The following is a 24,762-nucleotide window of genomic DNA, read 5'->3' as shown; positions in this document are numbered from 1 at the left end:
ATCGGCTGTTTATTTGTAGTGGAAAAAAGTATCTATTGAGAATAACATTAACATTTCTTGAGTGATATGATGGAAACAATCAGGGTAACATGTGCACACCTGATGTGCAGTACAAAGTAATACCTCAGGGTAGGGACAGAGGTGGGAATTAGCACATCTTTGCCTGTGCTATCTACAGAGTTGAACAGAGTCTTTGCACCATAGTTGATTCTTCTAGCAGAACTAAGGGCGTTTTCTGCTTCCCCTGTGGTCTTGTTGCCCATCTCTTGTGGGCATAAGAGTTGTATGGCTGTTGTGGGAGGAACTGGGTTTTTAGTAGTCACTGAATTCTGTGCTGGATGGTGCCACCAGTCTATGAACTGCCTCAATGTGGCAGAAACAGTGTTTTGGAAGAAAACATTTTCTTCCTGTCTGACTTTGCACTGTAATCACCCATTTTGGCTTGAAGATAACATAACCAGACCTCAATGGTCATTTTTCATGAATACTCTTTTAAATATAGCTCAAAAAGTGTTTTTTTGCATATTCTTTTTCTCTAGTCCTTTTCATATGAGATACTTATGATAAAAGACTTGTTATATTCTTAATTGTGCAGCTGAAGCTATGGCAGACTCTATTTCTCCCAAATAGAGTCTCCCAACCTGTGTGATAATCTGTGATTTTTATTTCTTTTTAATTTTTTTCCTTTTCTTGAAGTACCGAAAGCTAAGGGGAGCTAGAGTGGTGGCTGGAAGAAGTTAACACCTCCTGACAGGGAGACTCTCCTTTTCATCTGTACACATAATGAATAAACCTTGAAATTTCAGGGCATCCTTTTTATCCCTATATTAACCCAGAGATAACCTCATCCAGATGCAGGTTTTCCATTGCTAATGGCTATTCTACTTGTGGGCTGTTAAAAATAGGAAGACACACTCTTTTTTTTTTTTTTTTTTTTTTTTAATGTCTGACAATTCTTGGTACACTTCCTTTCTTTGTGCTATTATAACTACTACTTCATTCTCTCCACTTATTTGAGTAACAATGTGCTTCTGAAAATATATGGGATGGTACAGACATGGTACAACAGAGTTTCCTGTGCTCTCCATTTGTGTTGCAAAATTCTTGAAAACTTTTATGCATTTGGGATTTTAGTACACAAAAGGTCACAGTACTTAAATACCTTTGCTACTGAATGAAAGCTGTGACTAAAGCACTTATGCTGTGATTTTCAGAGGGTTCTAAAGCACTGAATAGTTTAGATGGCTTACCTTTGTAGTTTTGTTATGGCAGTCATTACTCTGTGGTGTTGAGCCTCAAAGTGCCTCTTGAACTACGTCCTTGAATTCCTGAATTAAAAGTTGGGGTTTTCTCTTGATCTGTCATCATCCAAAGTTTATAGCCTCAAAACTGTCTGTATCTTCACTTTCCTTGAGGTGGAATTTTATCCTTCTGAAATGCTGTGGGAGCTAACACGCATGTCTTGAATGCACAAAATTTAATGATTAACCTTGCTTACTTTTGATGGTGGGTGATGATCATGTGTATTCTTCAAGATCTATTTAATTTAGCTGTTTTCTGTAGTGCCTACCTAAAGGGAGGGGTATGGATGACTACAAATGAACGCATGTACTGATTTTTTAAGTTACTGAGTTTTAAAAAAGCATGAGTTTTCTGTGGAGTTCTTAAATAGTTTTGTCCCTCCTGTTTACTTGTCTTTATTTAGATCGTACCTGTAAAGTCTGGAATCTGGTAACTGGACAAGAGATTATGTCTCTAGGGGGTCATCCAAATAATGTTGTTTCCATAAAATATTGCAACTACACTAGCCTGGTCTTCACAGTCTCAACCTCCTATATCAAGGTGTGGGACATCAGAGATTCTGCTAAGTGTATTCGGACATTGACGTAAGTATGCTAAACCTCAAATGCCAAGGGTTTAAATCAGTCTCAATTTTAGGTAAATTTTATTAGATTTAATTCAGTAATGCAGCATAGTGTAATTCAAGTACACTGAGGCTGGAAGCTTTCTATGTGTGTGCAGGCTAAGTCACTATGGTGCACTGGTAATATATGGAAACATGAAACAATTTGCATTCATGCCTATAGTGTTTTGCCAAATATTCTCTATTCATAATTGGCTTGCAGCCTCTTTGCTCAGGTAAATAGATTTGGTTTTGAACAGTATGCAAAGCAGGAAAAACATGATGTAGCAATTTGTGTTTTTTTTTCTTCTTCCTCCCTGTATTCAGATCTTCGGGCCAAGCGATGCCTGGTGATGTGTGCTCGGCAAGTACTAACAGAACAGTCGCTATCCCAGCTGGGGAGAACCAGATCAATCAAATTGCACTAAATCCAACTGGCACGTTCCTTTATGCAGCTGCTGGAAACTCAGTGAGGATGTGGGACCTGAAAAGGTACTGAACACTAGCAGAAGAGAATGCTCTTTAGATGATTACATGTGCATACGACGCAAAGTCAATGAAATGTTTCCTGTTTATGGTAACATCCATAACCCAGGCAAAATATGGTCAAGGTGTGGATTGACTCCACATATGTGGAGGTGCTCATGATTTCCTCATGTGTTAAGGTTATGGTAAATTGTTTCAGCAAAAAACAATTGGAAAAACACAAGGTTTTGTTAAGACAAGCACTATAAAACAGACTCTTGTAAGGAGACAGATGCATGAATCCTGATTAATAATTGGTGATGAGATTATGAAAATTTGATGTTATGTAATATAATATGGAACTATGACAGCCATACTATAATAGCAGTTTTCCAAACAGAACCCACACCTAAAGAGTGCATTCAAAACACAGAAAATACTTTGATTTGTCTTTCCTTCTATTGTTTAAAATTATTATTTTTATTTCATTATTAAAATTTTTATTTTATTTTATTATTTATGAATATTATTATTTTAATTATTACTAGAAATTATTATTTTACATAAATATAAGCTTTTGTTTACATTTAACATTTACCCATGGAGCAATAGACATGAATAGTGAAGACATAAGGGAAAATAAAAAGATCCAATCTGGTAGAAATTGTGCTATAGACTGTATTGGATGTATGGACAAATAACAAATCCTCATTTATTCTTTTTCTTGAAGATTTCAGTCTACAGGAAAGTTAACTGGTCACCAGGGTCCTGTTATGTGCCTTACTGTAGATCGAATTTCCAATGGACAAGATCTTATTGTCACTGGTTCGAAGGATCATTATATAAAGGTAAACCATTAGTATTTGCTTATTTCTTTTAACTCTTCACATCAGCATGGGATGCAGGCTTCAGCAGAAGTGACTCACATCTCTATCTGAAATGTGGCAGCCAAAATGGAAATTCTTTATCAGTTATAGATTATGGATAATGTTCAGTCTTAATCAATGCTTATCATTTCAGTGTTGTTTCTTTTTTTTTATTTGGATGGCTTTCTGTAGTTAAATTTTTCTTAATCCCCAGTAAAGTGGACATCAGGTGCAGGAAGTCTTGGAGAAATATTCATAACTCTTACTTCCAAGAGCTAAATGTTATTTAAGAGTATCTTAAGTCAGTGTTTTGTTTTGAGTTCAGACCTGATTGCCTCAGAGATGGTCTGTGTGGTTCCACAGAGGATAGTATAGAGTCCAGCCCAGGCTCTTGCTTAAGTGTTACCTGAGTTCTGGGTGGGGAAGGACAGGGGGAGGTCAGCATATTTCAGCCAAGGTGCCCAGTCTACTTGGTGTATTCATGAGCATGCAGGTTGCCCTGAGTTGCGTTTGCAGCTTAGCCACTGGTGTTAAAATGCTTTCCTACTTCTTGGCATTGTGATTAATTCACTCAAAGATAGGCAATCTGTTTCTGGAGGGAGGGGTGTTCAGTTTTGTGTGTTTTGTTTTTTCTCTTATCCATCTTTTTTCTGTTTCGGGCCCAACTCAGCCAGGGGTTATGTGAACCTACAAACTCCTGTTTCTCAGAAGTACGCTTGAACCACCAGACTATGGGAACTATACATCAGCTCCCCCGTAAAGCTGCCCCTTGCACTGCAAAGAACATGTAATTCATGAGGCCACAGAGAGAATGAGCAAGATACTTTGGCTTGTTATGAGGGAGTGCCTTCATTCTGATCTTTGTACTTCTCACACACTCAAAAAAGTGTATAAATGTGTCTGGGAGTGGAGCGGGCACCAGGACCTGAGTGAGCTTTCTCGTTGAGCTGGGCTTTCTCTTTTTTATATTATCCTGCAATTCTTGGATGCTTGGTTGTGCGCTGGCCTCACCTTGGAAGACAGTCTGGGAGCTTGATGGTTTGGGCCATGGGTTTGAACCGTCAGTAGTCCCTGTTGTTAGAGGCCAGAGAGTTCCTAGGCAGTGGCATGACAGAGAGGTGCTCATTAATTACTTCTCTGCACAGTTCAGAATATTGGGTTAGTGAAGAGCTGCCTTCCTGGCACAGTAATGAGTATAGAACCTCAGTGGGGACAACAGGCTGTGATCATGTAATGCTAGTTTGTCATGCTACCAACTCATGTGACAGGCAAGGTCATGGGAGGGCTTTTGGAAAGCACAGCTGTCAACAGTCAGGCAAGTTCATCTGCCATTCTCGTGTGCTCCCTTGCTGTGAGTAGGCTACAGAAATCCTTATGAGGTGCCTGCCTCTTGACTTACATCACTGGAATATCCAGGGATATTTTGGCCATGTGTATGTGCTTCAGAGTAGCGTGTGTTCTGCAAGGTGAATGCCTCCATAATAATCAAACCGCTTTGGATATGATTTCTATGATTTAGAAATGATTTCTATGGGCATGATTAGTGCAGCAGTTTGGGAATTCTCAGGGTTCCTCCACATGGCAAGGTCCACTGGAAATAGTAGGTCTGGTCACAGCTGCCGCTTTCCCCTACCACAGGAAACTACTGTCTTGTCTACTGAGCCAGGACTAGTCACCTCTAAGTGCCTAACTTTTCTGGTGTATCATTGAACTTTTTTGTTACAACTGAACTGGTGCATGTTAATTGAATGTGGTAACTTTTGAAATACCTTTAAATAACTTAAGGTATTCTTTTACATGACCAAGCTGTCACTTTTCTACTGCCAAGCTTATTCATTTTAAAAGGTCGATGAAGAGCAAATAATAGGGGATGAAGTCTGACATTTGCTTGTGAAACAGAGGTAGCAGTTTAAAGAGTTAGAGCTCATCTGTTCCTCCTCAGCTCAGTCTAACTGGGTGAGTTCTGGCCTGCTACAATGCAAAATGAAACAGGGTTGCTTATGCTGCTGCTCTAGGGATGAAAAACCTGATGGGATTGATTATGCTTTAGGTTGTTAAAATGGCCTCTCTTAAAGAATCTGTTTTAAGATCCCATTGTTGGAGCACTGGCAAGGAGAGAGGTGTGCCTAGTCCATGGAAAACATCGTAGTGCTACGTAACCCTTGCCGAAACATCTTGTCCAGAAAAATATCTTAATGCCTCTTCCTGCAACTGTCTGTGCAATTCTCCCAGGGTGAGTCTTGTTTCCCATGCTCATTCACGAGCTTTGTCCTTCTAGCCCACACACGGTGTATATATAGGCTCTTCCTTGTGAAGACAGTGTGTATTTTGTAATCAAGTAGTAGCACTTCTTCCCAGAGCAATCTTCTCAGAAGTTAGCGAAGCATTCCTGATTTGGGCAAGAGGTAGAAGAGGAGAGAGGAATGGTTCTGGTAGATAAATATTGTTGAAGGTACATCATGATATGGTGGTCTGCAACAAGACTTTGAGTTTTTCCCCTGCAGTTATTCACTGCACATCTTCCAAGCTGGTTATGTGGCAGATAATTTAGCTTAACATATTTGATCTTTTATCTATTGTAGATGTTTGATGTAACTGAAGGAGCTCTTGGAAGTGTAAGTCCTACACACAATTTTGAACCCCCTCATTATGATGGCATTGAAGCACTTGCTATTATGGGAGACAACCTTTTCAGTGGATCCAGAGATAATGGAATTAAGAAATGGGATTTGGCTCAAAAAGACCTTCTTCAGGTAATGTGAAAAATCACACAGCTAATGTGACAGTCATGCTGTAGAACTGTTTTGAGGTTGTGTAAATGTTCAGGCTCATATGATGACTGTTCACTTAGATACTGAGGTTTTTAACAGGAAAGGTGCGGAGCACAGACTAAAAATCAATAATGTACTTGATCTTTACACTAGGAATGCAGTTGTTTCTCTTTTCAGTGAATGTACTGTCAGCGAGTTCTGATGAAGTGGTCAGTCCCTCTATTTTAGTTTTGAGTGTGTGAGGTTTGGTTTTTTGCTTTGGAATGAAGGCATCACTTGCCTCCTCTGTGACTGGAACCATTGGATATCATCCTTGTCATTGACAAGCTAGTAAATTCTGGACTTGAGGACTCATTAATGACAAACAATACATTAGATCAGGGTACAGAGTTTACAACCTACCTTGCTCCACCAAGTCTTCTTTTTTTCTAGAAAGATTATTGAGATCTCCATTCATCTTGTTATACAGTGCATATGTTAAATAGTTTATACAACACACACATAATAATCTGTTTGCTAATAGAAAATCAGGGGAAAAGAAGGTGGAAGGGTGCAAAAAGGACCTCAAATCCAGGGAAATTTTGAAGTTCATTGTAATTTGTTTGACATGGAGAACTTTGATTTTGGCTATTGCTATAAACTAGTCTGTACTTTTAGGTCGAATGAGAGATTGTTCAGGTAGAGAGACAATTATTTGAGACCGTGTGAGAAATGGAAGGCAGAAAAACAGATGCCAGAAGATACTGCTGTTTTTGCAGAGATTTGGTTAGATTAGATACCAATCATTTAATAATTTTTAGAGAGAGGAGTAATGTGTCTTTTCTGCATTTTATGTGCAGATTCATAGCAAGGAAACAAATAGAGTATTGAAGTTTTGAGACATGAGAGAATAATGGACTGGTCACATGTGACAGAAGAAAATTTCCATATGGACATACTGTGTATTCCATAAATATACAAACTTTCTTGATCTTCTTTCAGAGTTGTCCAATTAGTTGCCAGTTCCTTTTCAGAATACTAAGACTTCACAGTTAAAATAAGGATTCAGAAATTCAGCTGCTTACAGAAAATCTTCACTTGGCCATACTGGGCCATCTGCCCTCTCATCTGTCTGTCTAGGGGAATGCACTAAGCAGCTTGTTAGTGAAGACAGGAGGACTGCAGGAACAGGAAAGATTTTGTATTTTCAGGGTGACTTTATTAAAGCTGTAAGAAGCATCTTCACTCTTGCATTTTAGGCTCATTAAAATATTATGCGATGTGCATTTTTGCCATTGCAATTAACATCAGAAAGAATAAAGGGGAAAGGGTGAAGTGGACTAGATGTAACAGTGTAACAGTGTAACATGTAACAGATGTAACAGTGGACTAGATGCATGCCTTTTCTTATCTTCCTTTTGGTATATATGCATTTCATAATTTCTATACTTCATGTTCCCCCATTTGTTTGTTGGTTTGAAAAGTAGAACTTAATAAAAATTATCTCACACTTCCTTCTTTCTGTTTATTTCTATAAAATATTCGGTGTTTTTCAAGGAAGCGAGACCAAAGTGTTTGACAAAACAATATAAAGAATTCTTATTCGCTGTCTTTTTAGGCCTTGCCCAGCTGAGTTTTCAAAATCTCCAGGGTCACAGATTGCACAGCTGCTCTGTGACCCATTGCACTCCTTCAGCTACTCTTGTGTGAATTTCCCCCTGACTCATAGCCAGTCAGAATTTCTGTTGTTGCAATTTTTTGTGGTGTGTACACTTGGTTGTTTTAGATGTAGGAAAAAAATAAACTTGAAACAGAGCTGAGCTGCTTTCAAGTATAAATGCTAACATTTCAGTAGATGTCCTTCTTTGTCATACATGTGTTAAAACAAATGTGATCCTCTAGAACTGGTGAAAATCACTTAAACATGCTACTCAAAATAATTTGGAGATCATCAACATTCCAAGCCACAAAAGACTGCTTGGCAAAATTCAGATGTATGAGAACCACCCCCCTCTCAGTTTCATGAAGAGCTGCAGGACCACACCATCGGTGTTGTGGTAGCAGTGTGTTATAGGTGAAACATCGAGATGATCCTCAGAAGCTGAATGTCCTCCATAACATGAGAAAGGCAGCAAACCAAAGCAGTTCCTACCAAACTGAACTGGAGAAGAGCCACTTTGGTCCCCTTAAAAGACAAACTGGGGCTCTTATTTCCCCAGTGCTGGTACCAAATGGATGGCGTTCTCAGCTGGTCTGTGCAGCATTTTGCTTTCTGAATTAATAGTAAAATGTTAGTGTCCTTCCTCAATAAAGAATTAATGTATTTTTGTGAAGTGCTACATCACAAAATAATTTATCATCTGTAATGGGAAAAGAAGAAAGGAGGAAAGCAAATATAGAAACAGCTTCTGTCTCCCTGGTGTATTTTCTGTGCAGTATTTTGGATTTTCTTTAGGTGTTTTATAGCTGTTTTACAGACAGACTTGAAACATACACAGGGACCATATGTTCAAATATGCATTTGAACATATGCAGATTCAACATTATCCTAAATGAATTTTTGTTCCACATCAGGTTGGTTGTGCATATTGGATTTTCTTCTTGTTTTGCAGTATTATTGCAGGAAGAGAAACAAACTCAAGATTCAGAAGTAGCCTCATAGAAGATATCACCGTCCTTGCTCTAAAGGAGGAGAAGCCCCAGGGCTGGGAAACACCTGGAGTCATGTAGCAAATCTACTGCAGGACAGGAATTGGGCTTTGAACTTGGGATTTTTCCATTTCTGTGCTTGTTCCTCTAGAATTTTTTTCGCAGTCCTGTGAGACTTACCTGCCTTCTCTTTTTCAGCAAGTTCCTAATGCTCACAAAGACTGGGTGTGTGCTCTTGGCCTGGTACCTGCTGCTCCGGTTCTGCTCAGCGGCTGCCGAGGAGGAAACATCAAACTCTGGAACGTGGAAACCTTCGCACCCATTGGGGAGATGAAGGGACACGACAGCCCTATAAATGCCATCTGCACCAATTCCAGCCAGATTTTCACAGCAGCAGAGTGAGTTTTTCTTCTCCATGAATATTTCTTTTCTCTAGCTCCTGCTACAATTCTGCAGGTGCTAATGAATTTAGAAGATCTTCAGCTTTTTAAATCATTTCACAGCAAGCATGGGGAAACAGGGCCCCTAATTGCTAATAATATACTGCAGTGGTCTTCAAAGTAGGGTGTGTGTGTCCCAGGGCATGCACAAGATGATCCATTGAAGTGTGGGAAGAAAATATTAGAACTTCAGTAGTACAGGTATATAGTTTATAGATTAATAAATATACAGTAAGGGTGAATGTTGTTGGGTTTTTTTATGTGTGATGGGGTATGTATCAAAAATGTTTGAAGACCAACACTTCACAGGGTGTCAGGGAGAATTTGGCAGCAGTGAGAATTTTACCAACTTTTATTTATAGTTGGACTGTTTAGTACTAGGACTGACTACTGACCTGTGGTGATTTCTCTAAAAGCCGTTTGATGTGCTGACAGCTTTGCAAGCTGTCCCAGTGTCCTTTTAAAAACCCGGTTTTGAATATTTGCTTCTTCAGTAAAAGTGAGCAACTTTAGTACCTGAAACCCCAGGAGACTTGACCAAGAAAAATACCCAGTTCTGGAGAAAGGACAGGAGACAGCAACAGAGCCCACTTACCAGAGCAGTCTGAGCGCAGGAGCTGTGAAAGCTGTTGTGTTGTCTTCTGGTGCCAACCACGGAAGCTTCTGCTCTTCTGAATACAGGCAGGGCTTTCTGAATCGAAGCAAGACTACTTCCCATTCGGCAGTTGCTAAGTTTCTCCATTTGGTGGCCAGTTTTCGTGGTGAAGCATTCACAGATGGTGTGGAAACATCAGCACTGTTTCTGTTTGCTTAAAGATTATCAATGAGTTTAGAACATGCGTGAATGTTAAATTTCTTTATTACTAGTGAAAGAAAATCCCAACCTTTTGGCAATTACAACATTGTGGTGAAGGTCTACGGAACGTGGGGTATCCCTGACCATTTAAAGCGCAGTGAAGGCTCAAGCCAGAAAACCTCTGTGCTCTCTGAAGTCCATCCCAGCTGCTGCCTCCTGGCCTGTTTGGGGTGAATATAAGGAATACACGAGTCAACGTTTGCTAGTCACATGACTCGGTGTTGACGAGAAATTCGTTACTTCTCTTTCACAGTATAAGTTGTTTTTTAACAAGGCTAATTCTTTATTTTACTTTTTAATTATGATAGAGTTTTGTAACACATTCCATGTGATACTTTACTTACATGTACTTGAAAATCGTGCAAATAGTGATTGTTGCTAAAGTAGAGAATTACAACTTGCCTCTCCTGGGCTTCTGAATTGGGGAAGGGATTTGGGGTTTTGGGGTTATTGTTTCTTCAGGTTTGTGTTTGGTTTTTTTTTTTTTAGGACTTTGTATCTTGTGGTTCTGTGCTTTTTTTACCTTTTCTTATTACACACAGACACCTCTCGTGAAAACTGAGCACATTTCAGATCCTGTTTGATTTAACCTCTTATAATTTCTCAGGCTTTTTTTAGGGCAATGTCTTGTCCTAGTGAGTCTGTCCCTTCACAGAGTCACAGACTGTTAGGGATTGGAAGGGACCTCAAAAGCTCATCCAGTCCAATCCCCCTGCTGGAGCAGGAACACCCAGATGAGGTTACACAGGAATGTGTCCAGGCGGGTTTGAATGTCTCCAGAGTAGGAGACTCCACAACCTCCCTGGGCAGCCTGTTCCAGTGTCTGTCACCCTTACTGAGAAGAAGTTTCTTCTCAAATTTAAGTGGAACCTCTTGTGTTCCAGTTTGAACCCATTACCCCTTGTCCTATCATTGGTTGTCACCGAGAAGAGCCTGGCTCCATCCTCCTGACACTCACCCTTTATATATCTGTAAACATTAATGAGGTCACCCCTCAGTCTTCTCTTCTCCAAACTAAAGAGACTCAGCTCCCTCAGCCTTTCCTCATAAGGGAGGTGCTCCACTCCCTTAATCACCTTTGTTGCCCCTCCAGTTCTGTAGTACACTGGCTGTTCGTGGTCTTCTGAGTTGCAAATAGTTGCATCATGGAAGCTTCTCTCTGATATCAGTCTACTTAAACCTGTTGCTGTTATTAATAGTTGTATCTTAAAGAATGAAGTAATATTAGACTAGGTTTTTTACTTTCCTACCTTTCCTACTTTTTTTTTTCTATATACCTGCCTAAATAGTTAAAGGTATTAGCCAGTGCTGTGATAAGGTTTGGGAATCTTAAATATTGTAAATCTTGGATTTCAAAGTCTCCTGGAGGTGGAATGACTGTTGCATATCCATTGAGGAAATCTTATTTCACCAACAATACCTTTCAGGAAAAGACACTTGAGCTGTCCCTCTTCCTCCCCAGTTTCATTACCCAGCTCTAATACTGCTGTATTTTGTTTTTCAGTGACCGCACTGTGAGGATCTGGAAAGCTCGAAACGTATTAGATGGACAGAGCTCAGATACAGGAGATGCAAGTGAAGATCTTGCCAGTAATTGAAATGATGGGGATAAATGAATATATTGATGGATTTGGGGTGCACTCTATGCAGTTTGCTGCATGCTTTTTAGGTGAACACTGATGACTGGAATGAACTGAAAAATAAGAGTGAACTCTTCTACTTAGACCTGCTGTCCTTAAAATATGTACTGTATTTAAGAAAAAAATAACCCTTGGTAACATGCTTGTGTCTCAGTGGTCACATATACATGTCTATATATTATGGCTGAATGTGTGTGTATATGTAACACTTGCAGTTAAAATTAACTGGAAATCAGTCTTCTCTAATGACCATCTCAAAATTATAACCTAGAATGCTGTTCTGCTGTATTTCACTCACAAGTACGATCAGCTGTTTTGCATTTTAGGGTAGCAGGGGAATGATGATGTCCCAATAATAAGCCTTTGATTATGACAGGCATTGTTTCAAGATTCTAAAGGTCACTGACACTGTTTTTAGGAAAGTGGAGTGAATAACTGGTGGGAAGAAGCTGTTGATGACACATCTGTCTGACGTGGCCGTATTCTGCTAACAGTGAACGCCGTATGATTTGTGTTAATGTTGGCATATAATCCTTGTTGACCAAAGTTGTGCAGCTATGTATACTCTGTGCTCAGGACTAGAACTCAAATGCTCACAAATTGGTATGTTTTATTAGTGTTTTGCCTATATTCTGTAATGACTAGGTGTTCTTAATGTCATAACAGAAATATATCTTAATCTATTTTTCTTACGGATTTGTTTCTATCATCTCACATTTTCTTTTTTAAAGCAAAATGTCTTTCCTTTTTATCTAATTTTATATGCTGCTAAATGTATTTTAAATACACTGTTTTGCAAACCTTGGCAGTTACTTTGAGAACTGAACCACGTGTATTGGAAAAAGCTATGTAAATAGTTGGTTGTACAAAGAAAATATCTTATCTTGTGCCTGTATGACTTTTAAAGCTCTTAGAGTGTGGTTATTGAGGGAGGATGTATAATTTACCCAACTGCTCTGAATATTAATTTGTAAATTCTGCAAATTTTTTAAAATTATGTAGATTCACTTGCAGTGTTTGGATATTGAGGTTGTTTTGGTTGTTCTTTTGGTTTTTTGCTTTTTTTTGTTTTCTCCAGAAATATCAGTCTGTAAATTATAGCTTATGTAGGTAATACAAATAAAGATGTGAATGTGAACTACTTTTCTTTGCCTTTTCCGTCTTACTTCCTTATTAAAAAATCACTTCCCTTGCAAAGGCCCTGAATATAAAATGCACAATTTTACACAATGCAGTAGAATAGCTTGCTGAGTAACGCAGTCCACAGGTTGTTCTGGTGTCCCACCTGTGTTCTTGTTGGCCATTATTTGTGTTTTGATAGTACTTAGGAACCCTGGTAGGATTCCCTCATACCAAGTACTGTGCAGACTCAAAATGAAGCAGATGGCTCTTGTTCCGAAGAGATGACGGGTCTTACCATATTACATATGGTCTGTCAAACAAAGAAGGGTTCTGATGCCTCTTACTCATCTTGGAGGAATTATATCCTTCATAGCTCAGCTTGAAAGGAGATGAAAGTGCATACGGCTTGTGATTTGAGGCTACCGATTTATTCCAAGTTTTGGCAGAAGTGAGTAATGATGCATATTGTTCAGAAACAATGTGTAGGTTAGTTAAAATAAACAGCAGCAATACCAATTAATGTTTATCTGTCGTGCTTTTTGACCGCTTAAGAGGTGTACACACAAAAGATCTGGCACCACGTCAACAACTTTGAGCAAAACTCCCAGTGCGGAGTAGATTTATGTGTAAGACCCATGCGAGAGGCTTCGTGTGCCTGGTGGAGGGTCCCTGTTCCACCTGGCCCAGTGGCTGAAGGCCACTTGCTGTGCCAACCTACACAAGTGATGCCAACAGCTTGGTGGCCCCTAGTTTTGGAGCCAAATGCTCCTGCCTCTCACCTGGGAACACTGAGGAGCTGCAGTTTTTTAGTGTGTGTGCAAGATTCATACGAGTGTTGCTCTGCAACTGCAGGACAGAAGTCTTTATGAAGCTGGGAAATTATGACCTGCTGCCAGGCATCAGGCTGCTCTGACTAGATAATCCATATGGTGAGGGGCTGTTGTGGCAGTGGTCTGCATTGCAGATGTTTCTCTCTGGTGATGCTTGACAAAGCAGACATTTCATTAGACAAAGCTGTCTCCTGATAGAACTTGGATAGTAAGTGTATAGAAAGATATATTTATTTATTTATTTCCTCTAGGAAGACATTCCACCTAAACCAGATCTTACTGCAGAACACAGCTTTACTCAAAGTTTTTGCCTTTGAGTATTCAGAAGAAAATTGTCATTTTGTGAACGTCACATTATCAGTGTCTTGTTTTAATGGAGAGTTATTCAACTGGGGTTTTTTCTTCTCCAAACTTCAAATTTGTACTGTAAGACTACATATATGAAAAAAAAGATACGTAATCAGAAAAAGGTAAGCACTGGACTCATTGTCTGAAAATTTTTGTTTAAAAAAAATGAAGATGATCTCTGAAAAATTGAGTCATCATGGTAAAGTTTTGTTCTCTCTCAAAGCTGGAATTCACAAGTTTATAGACAACTTAGTAAGTACATCACATCTGCTTAGATATGTTCTGAAATACAGGCAAGGTCATGTATTAGAATTAACCTCATGTGAGATACGAATGCTGAGAAAATATTTGCACGGTTTGTTATTGCGTATCGGAACAAGTGTTTATTGTGCCGATGCCTCGGATAAAAGGCTCCGTGCACCTGCAGAAGTTGATGTTCAGCCATGAAGAGGAGCAAGGGGCTGTGTATCTTGGCTGCTGTGCTCGCAGGTAATTGTATGATATTTGCATTTTCTCGTGGGCTTCAAAAGCAAGATGCAAATGTGAAAACAACAGAAGAGCTATTAGGGGAGGGGATCTCTTTCCACAAAAAAGGAGAGAACAGGAATGGCTTTAACCCCGCCCGAGGTCACTGTGCAAAGACAACAGGGCTGGCTTGTTCAGAAAGACACCCCAGTCCAACAGCAGATCCAGCTCCCCTGCACCAGCACAGCTGCACTGGGGTCAATGGGACCATTCAGCTGCTGCAATGTGCCCTGTGCGTTGCTATAATAGTTTGTTTGCTGTCATTTTGCCCCAGTATGCCAGAGGTTAATTTGGCCTAGAGTCCAGTAAAGGGACAATGCATCTTATTATGTTCAGAGGAGGGTGACAAAGCTGGTGAGGGCTCTGGAGCACAAGTGTGATGAGGAGCAGCCGAGGGAACTGGGGCTGTTCAGCCTGGAGAACAGGAGGCTGAGGGGAGACCTTATTGCTGTCTGCAACTACCTGAAAGGAGGTTGTAGCATGGAGGGGGTTGGTCCCTTCTCCCAAGCAGCAAGTGATGGGACAAGAGGAAATGGCCTCAAGTTGTGCCAGGGGAGGTTTAGATTGAATATTAGGAAAAAATTCTTCATGGAAAGAGTTGTCAGGCATTGGAACAGGCTGCCCAGGGAAGTGGTGGAGTCACCATCCCTGGAGTGGTTCTTAGGGACACAGTTTAGTGCTAGAGGTAGGTTATGGTTGGACTCTCTGATCCTGAGAGTCTCTTCCAATCAAAACAATTTTATGATTCTATGTTGCTAGAAAAAGGAAGAGGGAACCCCTGTAGCAAATGTCTTTGAAACATATGAATAAACACAAAATATAAAGGCTAATGTCTTTACATGAAAAGGCCCGTGGTAATATTTTAGTTCCTTGCTTACATCATATTGCAGCATTTTCTAATCTAACTTTGTGAAATTGGAATTGGGGTTTTTAAAAATGCGGATAGTTTTTAACATACGTAGTTCAAACTGCCTCTCTTAAGCTTCTGTTCCCATGGAAATTATCATGAAAAGCAGCAAAGTAGCCATACCTATCGCTAAATTCAACTGCTGGCTTGCATTTCATAATCTGCATACGTTTATAGACATGGTCCATAAATGCAGTGAAAATGATGTGGAGATATTAAAATGTTTTTTAAAAGTAGAGAAGGAAAATTGCATCTTCCCCCTTGCTACTGTCCCATTTGCATTCCAATAGAGGTAAATCCAGGAACAAGGGATGAATAAAGTTATAGACTTCTTCAGTTGCTCATACCTTCAAGTGCTTATTTTCAAAATTTGCTGGAAAATTTAAGATTCATAGTGATGATGGGAGAAAAAAAACTTAAAAATGTCTTGTCTCCTGCTGGGGTGATGTTTTTTCCCTTGAACTAGCTTTGTCATTTACAATACCCCTCTTATTAAGTATTTTGAAAGTATTTTATTATACAAATGAGTTGATAGAAGTCTCCTGTGAACCTATGCTATGTAAAATGGTACTAAGTTAATAATATGCTGTAGTGCATTCAGTTGTATTCTTTGATTTCAGCGTTGAAAACACTGATGGTGCGTTTGACTCCCATTAGAAAAAACCAAACAAAACAAACGAAAAAATCTAAACGAAATGTGGTGGGTTTACTCTGTTTTGTGCTTTGCTTGCCCAGGTGTTAACTGGAATGTGCAGGGCACAGCAGGGCAGAGATGCTGGACGCAGAAGGCGAGCGTTCACTGCAGAGCCAGGGCTTGGTCTGTTGTTTCTTTAGCCGCTGCAGTTGCACAGGTTGACTGACCTCAGGATCCAGAGGGCTGTGGGAAGCCTTTGAAATTCTTTCACTTCTCCCTCGATAAGCAGGAATATTTGGTGCATAGTAGTACAAAGGCACGGCAGTTATTTCCAAGGGACCTGTAATCTGTGTGTCTTTCTCACACTTGGCAGGACCCAGAGTATTTAGTGTTTCATTAGACCATTGATGAATTCTCCCTGATTTCTGCTCCAAGAAGAGATAACTTAGAGTTTGCAGAGGGATGTTCATATTCCTATCATGCACTGGGTCAGAATTTAGGGCTTTTCTATGCAACAGATCATGGTTGGGGGGAACACTAGACACAAATCACCCTGCCTGTGGGTCATGACTGCCCACCCCAGAAAACAAAGGTGGGAGCCAAGGCTGCCTGTCTGGCAGCTGGCAGAGGTTAACAGGGTTTTGCCCACAAGGTGTTGTGGCAGGGAGGAGCCAGCTCTGCTGCGCACCCTGAGCCTCAGACCTGAGCAACAGCTGCTCCTGCATCCGAGGAATGGAGGTTTTCTCTAAAGACACATGTAGACAGACAGCACTCAGCTCCTGCTTTGCTGCATTCCCATCCCCTCTTTGGAAATCGACTCTGACATCACAGCATGATGGCATTTGCTAGTAAATCTACAGTTTTATTCTGTAAATTTTCCCAGTATATATATATTTATTGCTTGTGCACATCTGCTTGTAAAACTCTTTATTTGGAGAAGCCCAGACTGCATCAGCAATCACATTAAGGGTTGGACTCGATGATCTCTGAGGTCTCTTCCAACCCAGTTGATTCTGTGATTCTGTGATTCTGTGATTTTAAGCTTTTAAGCACACAACATTCCACATTAAAAAAAAAAAAAGCAGATGTATTAGTCATTTTATGCAAAAGAGCAATTACCTTTCAAGTAGATTTTTAATATTTGAATGTTGCTGTAATGACTAAAATGACATAAGTTAACTTCAAAATAAGGATGCTGCCTGCAATATGCCTGCTCTCTTTAAGAATAGTTGATAAGACAGCATTTTGTGGGCGTAGGGGGGAGCCGGTCTCACGGTCGCCCGGCTCTCCGGAGGCTCCCTCCATGCAGGGCAACCACAGGGCTCCATCTGCAGCTGCAGAAAAACACAAGATTCAGCACCTTACTAAGAGGTTTTTGTCAGGATGATTCTGCAAATGGCTAATTTGTGCCTTTTCTTTTACTGCTGGCATTTTCCCTTTACTCATAACTATACCTGTATGAATGCAAGATACTAATGCTACCTAGATGTAGTAGTCATATAATATAAAACTGAAGGCTAAAAAAACATATATTATCAGTTTTTTTATATTTCTATATATCATACAGACGCATACTTATTTCACATATTTGTAGCTATGTATATACCCTCTGTGTATAACTTGAGAGAGAGTAAGTACACAGAAAATGTAGTGTTTTAATGTCTATAGCAGTTCTAGTCCTTACTGAAGTACATCTGTTCAGCGAGTCCAAAGAGTTACTTTTGTGCCATGCTAGTGGTTTAATTAGCGGGCTATTTAACCTACCATGAGTATTTAGAATCATAATACTGTTTTGGTTGGAAAAGACTGTTAAGATCATTGGGTCCAACTGTTAACCTAACACCGCCAAGTCCACCTCTAAACCGTGTCCTTAAGAACCTCATATATGAGCTTCAGCTGAACACCAGCAGCTCCAAGCACTGAAGGATGCAGCCCCACTGCCTGGGCTTGTAAAAGGAACCAGTGGCTCTTGTCTTGGTCACGAGCAGGTGCGCTGCTCTGCCGCCATCTGGGTCACAACAATCACGCATATTAGCCCCAAAATGGGGAAAAACACAACCAAAAAAAGGATAACTTTAATGTTTCCAGGGATGGATGTGGATCTGAGCAACCTGATCTAGTTGAGGATGTCCCTGCTCATTGCAGGGGTGTTGGACTAGATGACCTTTGAAGGTCCCTTCCAACCCAAACTATTCTGTGATTCTTCATTGTGGGTCTATTTGTTTAACATGGTTCTGTGCTGCTCTGACTGCTTTTTCCCGTGCCCAGCCCTGGGCGGGTGCCTGGGCCAGGCTGAGCAATGCACCGGGGCCGTGCAGAAGCGCATTGACTGCCACCCCCAGCCGGGCGCTTCCCAGGAGGCCTGCGAGGCGCGGGGCTGCACCTGGTGTGCCACCGACGTCGCCAACGCTCCCTGGTGCTTCTTCTCTGAGGACAGTCCCTACGGCTACTCCCTGGGCGGGAACACCGAGTTGACAGCCAAGGGCTGGAGGTAAGAGTGCGTGGCTGCTTCGGTGCCACGCTCTGGCACTGCCCGGCCACCACTGCTCAGAGACCTTCCTCAAGCTGCTTTGCTGCGCCGTGCTCAGCTTGCAACAAGGAGGATAAAGGTGTATTTTCCCTGTGTGTAAGCCACGCAGAGCTGGGGTCCTGCACTCACACCGTGTCACTGGTGAGGACACCAGGTGCTGGCATGGGGTAGTCCCTCTCCCTGGGAGCTGTGTCCCAGGAGCCCATGAGGCATCCTTGCTTCAGGAGCTCCTATTTCATCCAGTAACAGCAACGAGAGCCTAAACTAGACTCACCTCAGAGATTATTTTTCTCAATAGATCGGTGATTTTTTTCTTAAGAGCTGAGGGAGCACAGCCAAGTTGTCCGCTGCCCGTCATGCCAGGGTGGTGGCAGGCAGTGAGTGGGGGTGGCGGGTGGCAGCGTATATTTCTGCTGCAGGGTAATGCTGAACAAGCGCCACACCCTCTCCCTCTTCGGAAATGACATTTCCCCGGTCGTCTTGGAAGTGGAGTTTCAGACCAGGGACAGGCTCCGGTTCAGGGTGAGTATTTGGGAGGTGATGACCTAACCAAAGCAACGCACGCTGATGAAGGAGCTCACCTGCCACCTCTTTGCCTTGCTCCAGCTCTACGACCCCAACAGTCAGCGGTTTGAAGTCCCACTTCACATTGACTCCCCAGGGGTTGCTGCTGATGAGGCCAACTATGAGGCGGAGTTAGCGGAGGGCTCCTCGCACTTCAGGATCAAGAGGAAAAGCACCGGCACAGTGTTGTGAGTACCAGATCTCATTAACGTCACCTTTTGGAGAAATTAAATGACGGGGTGAGCACTGTTTCCTCACACCCGGTTGTTCAGGTCTGTGTGATACAGGTACAAACACCAATGGACGTGGCTTAATACAGATTTATGCTTTGATCCTGGGAAAGGCTCATTATTAGTAGAAATATGTGCCTGTATAATGGGAGATTATCTACGTGCATGAAGGGAAGATTATTAAGCAAGTCAGCTTTTGAGGCTGCAGTGTTACAGCTTGGGATGCAGGTAGACTCAACTTGTCTACCACTGAACTAAGATTTCTGAAATTTAGGGTGCTGAAACATGTCAGAAATTGAGCACCGAATATCCTGACACTCTCCAAGATGTAGGCTTAGGAAACCAAAGCTCAAACCTACAAAGGCTGTAAATGTCTGACTTCCACTTATTTCAGTAAAGGACATCTGAGGGTCTAGTTTGTCTCTCTGAAAAAATGCCAGCTGTATGTATTCTCAAGCTGGTACCGTAAGTTAAACTTCAGCAAAAGCTCCCCTTACCAGCAAGTGTCAACAGCTTGTCATAATTTTCCTATTTTCCTGGCTTCCACCAACACATCTCCAGTGTGTGATGCTACTTAGCAAGAGAGTATTTTGCAAGGAGCATCTCCATGTGTCCTAGTCAAGGTGTGCTCCTGCCAGTTGCATTTGGAGATGCTACAGAGTGGCATTAGCAGCAGTCTGTGGTGACAAATGACAGGGTTACAGATCACTCTGAGTTATCACTACTTGACACAAGTGAGTGAAGGAGAGGCACAGAACAGAGGAACATGGGTACCATTCCCATCTGGCTGTGGTTGTGTCTATATTAGCATTTTAATTCAGAGCAGCAGCACCCTTTGTGCATCTCCTGATTACACCCACCTCTTGTGTGTTGGCTGACCTTGCAGTGCTCCCGAGGAGTGTAGATTTGGGTCCCTTCCACATCACCTCAGCAGGATGTGTGCCCTGGGAGCACATGGGTGGGCTCTGGCTGCCAACAGGCTGCTGCAGAGCAAGTCCCCGAGACCTGTGCAGTCGCTGGGTGCTCAGCACCAGCTCTGCCCATCTTGCAACCCACCACTAGTGCAAGCACATTTCCAGAAGGCCATTGAGATCCAAGTCATTTGCTTCATGCATTAGAAAATCTAACCACAAATCAAGAAATTAAAAAATCAGCTTAGATTTTTCCCCTCCCAAGAACCTCACACACTTAAAATACAAGTATTATCTTTGAGAGCAATGTAAGGTTGGCTTAACATGTGTGATGCAGCCTCAAGAATGGTTGGAGTCTGAAAATGAAACCACCACACTGTGTTTTTAATTAACTGCACATCCTTTTAAATTACAGTCTCTTTGCATCTCTTTTTATACACGTCACAGTCAATTCTGTAAAGTTTTCTTTTTGCAGGCTGTTGTAAATGGATGTATTATGCATTACTCCGATAACAAAAGTAATTTAATTCCTTGTTAGACTTAACAGCTTTGTGAAAACAGTGGGCTTATATTAAAGGCCCATTTTCTTCTCTTGGTAATAAGAGATTTTTGTAAAGGCTCATTAATTGGAATGGTGACGCGGGAGGTGAATGCATAACGAGACATGGTGAACAGCTAGCTCATGGCCTGTTCCTGTTCAGCCATTCTTGTCTTTGCCCAAAGCCCAAGGGTTTAGCCTAGCTAGGACATTCCCATATTTAGGACATCCTGGTTATGGGAAGGGGCCTGCCATAAAGCAGACACAAGGTTTGAGCTGCCGAGCTGCCAAAAGCACAACTCCAGTGAGAAGCAGAGGAGCACCAGTTGGTTCCCACTGAGCAGGTTTCCTGAAGGGCACATTCCCCAGACTGCCGTGGGCCCAAGGAAGCCTCCTCCATTCCCCCAGCAGTGGGGCACCCCTTGTCCCCCAAAATCTGCACTCAGCAGCAGCTCAGGCGTGGGGTGCAGCAGAGATGTGCTGCAGAGCCTGGGGAGGTAGAGGGCAGTCTTGGTTAGCAGCATCGGCGCAGCACTCAGCAGTGATGCTCTGCCATCGAGCATCAAGCATCGCTGGTGGGAAAGTATGTGCTGCCTCTGGGCAGGTAAAGGAGTTCTCCTGAAACCCAGCTGACCCTCAGAAGAGGAAATTGCAGGTGAATGGAACATGCAGCTAATGGATTTTTATCCTGCAAACAATGGCAGTGCTGCTACTAAAGGATTCTTATCAGCAGAGACACTGAATTTTGCATATAAAAAGGGAAATTATGTTTCCGGGAATTTTTGTTTCATGTGAAATGGCACAGCCGGTACTTATAGACTAAAGGATCACATCCTGGCAGGGAGCCATTCCTCTCACAGCTGAATCATATTTGGAGTTAAATTCCCTGTGTGAGGAGCAAAAATACTTCCCTTTCATTTGCTTGCCTGCGTGTCCTGTCAGAGTGAGTGAATGCAGATGCTCAGGGATACTTCCACAGCCTGACTGAGAGGGATTTGCAGCCTCCCTAGCCACCAGAAGAGAAGTGCAGATGGACAACTCATTTCAAAACAGGAAAGCAGGTTATATATCTCCTGGCCTAAAAGCCATGGGCGGCTGCATTTTCTTGAGTGGGGAGGACGAACCCTCAGCAAGCAGCACTACTGAAGTATCCCCATTGGTGACACCACCGACTGGCTGGGTCTGGGGAGCACTGGTGGCATCTGGCACGTTAAGTAGTTTTTCATGTTAGTCCAATGTGCCCAAAGGCAGGTACAGATGCATGGGAGGTGGGTCTGTGTGTGCTCAGAGGCTGCAGCAAGGGCTCAGCAGGAACTGCTGCTGAGCATCTTCATTATTGCCTGTACCCCGTCCCAGGAGCAGTCTGCAGAGACAGTGCAAAACCCCAAATATTTAGGGCTTCTTCCAGAGGTGAGAGCTGCTGTGCCGGGGCACCCAGCTTGCCCGGGCCAGGCATTGAGCGGCACAGCCGGTGGGCTCCATGGCTGTGCCAGGTTAGGGCAGGCTGTGTGGGCAAGTGAGAAACGGGCAAGCACCCAACACCTGGAGGGATGTCAGTCTCCTATTTTAAGATGTGAATGGCCATGACCTTTCTGTCTCAAGAAACAGCTGAATCAATTGCTGATGTTCATGTGCACACAAATATTGCTCAGAACAGTTGATGTGGGCAAATAAAACCTCTTCAACAGTGTGAGCGGATGATATTGTCTACACCAAACTACGTCCAGTCACTCTGCTGGACCTAAGATCTCTGGGAAAGTCTTTCCCATTGTAAAGCTATGCCAAATCCTCAGAAATCTGTTTTACATGATGCTTCTTACCCCTCACCAGCAGCTTCTCACTGCTGGATGACCCACTCCACAAAAAAAATTTAAATCCCTCATGATACCCAGAGTTCTCTGGCTCAGCTGAGCCAGCCCACGTGGGGAGGGAGCAGCCTGTCCTGAGCAGAAACATGGTTTGGATTTGGGTTGTTCTTTGAAGTCCACACTTGTGTTTCTCTCACCTGCTTCCCATGGCACAGTCTATAGCCCATCAGTGTCCCGGCGCTGCAGACTTTGCAGTGACGAGGGAGCTGCCATCAGGCTCCCCGCCTACCTGCTTGATTTAAAACCCCATCCCAGCTCTGCCACTCGTGCACACAAAGCCTCCTTCTCATGAGGAATGATTTAATACCATGTTGGAGACATTTCAGAGGAGAAGCAGCGGAGACTCTGAGATATTCCTGAATGTGCTTTGCAGGCTTTTCTCTCATTCACTGCACACAAGGAGCATTTGCCGTAGCTGAGCTATCCGAGCACTGGCGTGAAGAGTGCAGGACAATCTCGGGGCTCCATGTAATCACAATAACAGGGGAGAGGGATGAATTATGTGAGGGGAGAGCCATTAACAGCTGATTGCAAACCTCAGGTGGAGCCAGGAGCAAGAATAAAAGGCCAAGTCCTGCTACATTTTCAGCTTGCTATGAGGTAATCAGGCAACAGCTGCTGCTTCGCCTGTATGGGGTGAAAATTAGATTGGGTCATGCAGGGAAATGATCCACATGCTGCTGGGGGGTTCTGGGACCACGAGCTCCTGAGCTGTCTCCCTTTCTTATCCCAGTAATGCCTCTTGACTTACCCCTTCTTACCTCCACTGCTGCCCTTTTCTCTGTCCCATCGAGTCCTGATCCTGCCCCTCTTCTTCACTGTCTCTCGTACTCCTGCTGTTTCACTGGTGGCCAGGGAAGGTCCTTCCCTGTACCAGCTGTTCTCCAAGGCCATGGGGGTGAAGAGGCGTCACCTCCATGTGTTCACAGGTGAGGTGCCAAGGATGTCGGATGAGACCCAGGGGCAAGCACAGCCCCTGCTCCCATACAGATGGCAGGTGTTCTCTCTTGTGCTGAGGGAAAACAGAAACCTGCAGTTGATTTAAGGCTGCAAGTCTTAGATCTGAACCATCACGGACATGGACTGAGGCCTGGGTCTCCTGCCCCAGAGGTGAAACTCCCAAACTACCTGCCTGAGGGAACCCTGGCCCACTCCCATGATGCTTGGAAAATACCCCTTTTGGCAAATAGTCGTGATCAGTGGCAAAGTGTTTTGTCAAGAAATTTGTAATTGGCTTCAGTTTAACACGTCCTCGCTCAGACTTTCCTAGCTGATCTTGCAGCTCTACCGGGAAACTGGCCTGTCATTGGCCAGGGCCTTACAGTAATAAAAACAGGAGAGAAAATATTGGTTTGAAATGAGGCAGATGAGGGAGCAAGATGGAGCTTCTGCATTATTTAGTGGCATGTGCTCTCCAGTTGAGTGCTGTTCTCCGTCCTGCTCCTGCCACTTGCAGCAGCAGCCACTGGAGGAGGCAGCATCAAGTGTGAGCGTGAAGGGTTCAGGAAAGCAGATTTCCTCAAGATCAGAGTAAAAGGCCAGGAACTGTTTGCTTTAAGGCAGCAATAAATAACAAAGACATCCGCACTTTGCAGGGTGTGATTACTCTGTGGGACTCATTGCCCCAGGGCGGTACTGACAGGGGAGGCTTAGCAGGATACATATTCACACATAATAAAAATATCATCTGTAGAAAAAAACCAAACCAAACCCAAACAAACAACTATTTTTGTCTCTGTTTCACAACATAAGCTAATTTATGAAAACAGCCAGAAACTTCCTCCATAAGCAGATTATTGCAAGACTGGCTCTGAGTGACATCTTATGCCTTCATCTGCGGTATCTGGCCTCAGCCATTGCTGGAGACAGGCTGCAGAGGGATGGACTATTGATCTGATTCTCCACTTTAATATCCGTTCTCCATCTGACTTTTTCATACGAATAATGGAAGGCAGATCATTTTTCCAAAGCTGGATAAGTGCTTCTTTCTCTCTGTTTCTCTCTGTTTGGAATACCTTGTTTGCTATCACACTTGGGAAGATATGGCACAAATAACTGAAATCTAATCAAGATTAACCATGATTTCCAAAACTCTGCTGGAGAGTTCAGTTACAATTTTATTGATTCTGGTAGTAAGCACACACACCACTTACCATGAAGAGGTTTTTACATAGGCAAAGCTATTA

General features: G+C 42.5%; 2 protein-coding genes across 16 annotated transcripts in view; both read left to right on the top strand.

The window, feature by feature from the left end:
• The window catches only part of KIF21A (kinesin family member 21A), a 95,723-nt gene extending 83,012 nt beyond the window's left edge, over positions 1-12,711 (top strand). For all 14 annotated transcript variants that reach the window (XM_065049006.1, XM_065049001.1, XM_065048998.1 and 11 more), the window contains 6 exons: positions 1,706-1,886; positions 2,231-2,395; positions 3,099-3,216; positions 5,817-5,987; positions 8,832-9,031; positions 11,434-12,711. In XM_065049006.1, coding sequence (XP_064905078.1) covers positions 1,706-1,886; positions 2,231-2,395; positions 3,099-3,216; positions 5,817-5,987; positions 8,832-9,031; positions 11,434-11,527 — 929 coding nt within the window. In that variant the 3' untranslated portion in view covers positions 11,528-12,711. The remainder of the gene's footprint in view (positions 1-1,705; positions 1,887-2,230; positions 2,396-3,098; positions 3,217-5,816; positions 5,988-8,831; positions 9,032-11,433) is intronic.
• A 1,531-nt stretch (positions 12,712-14,242) lies between these two features.
• Positions 14,243-24,762, top strand: part of LOC102097193 (sucrase-isomaltase, intestinal) — a 60,439-nt gene continuing 49,919 nt past the window's right edge. For both annotated transcript variants that reach the window (XM_065049008.1, XM_065049009.1), the window contains exons 1-4: positions 14,243-14,358; positions 18,204-18,426; positions 18,885-18,987; positions 19,072-19,217. In XM_065049008.1, coding sequence (XP_064905080.1) covers positions 14,313-14,358; positions 18,204-18,426; positions 18,885-18,987; positions 19,072-19,217 — 518 coding nt within the window. In that variant the 5' untranslated portion in view covers positions 14,243-14,312. The remainder of the gene's footprint in view (positions 14,359-18,203; positions 18,427-18,884; positions 18,988-19,071; positions 19,218-24,762) is intronic.

Source organism: Columba livia, chromosome 1 (genome assembly GCF_036013475.1).
Source record: "Columba livia isolate bColLiv1 breed racing homer chromosome 1, bColLiv1.pat.W.v2, whole genome shotgun sequence".
NCBI lineage: Eukaryota > Metazoa > Chordata > Aves > Columbiformes > Columbidae > Columba > Columba livia.
This window is presented reverse-complemented; position numbering and strand designations above follow the sequence as displayed.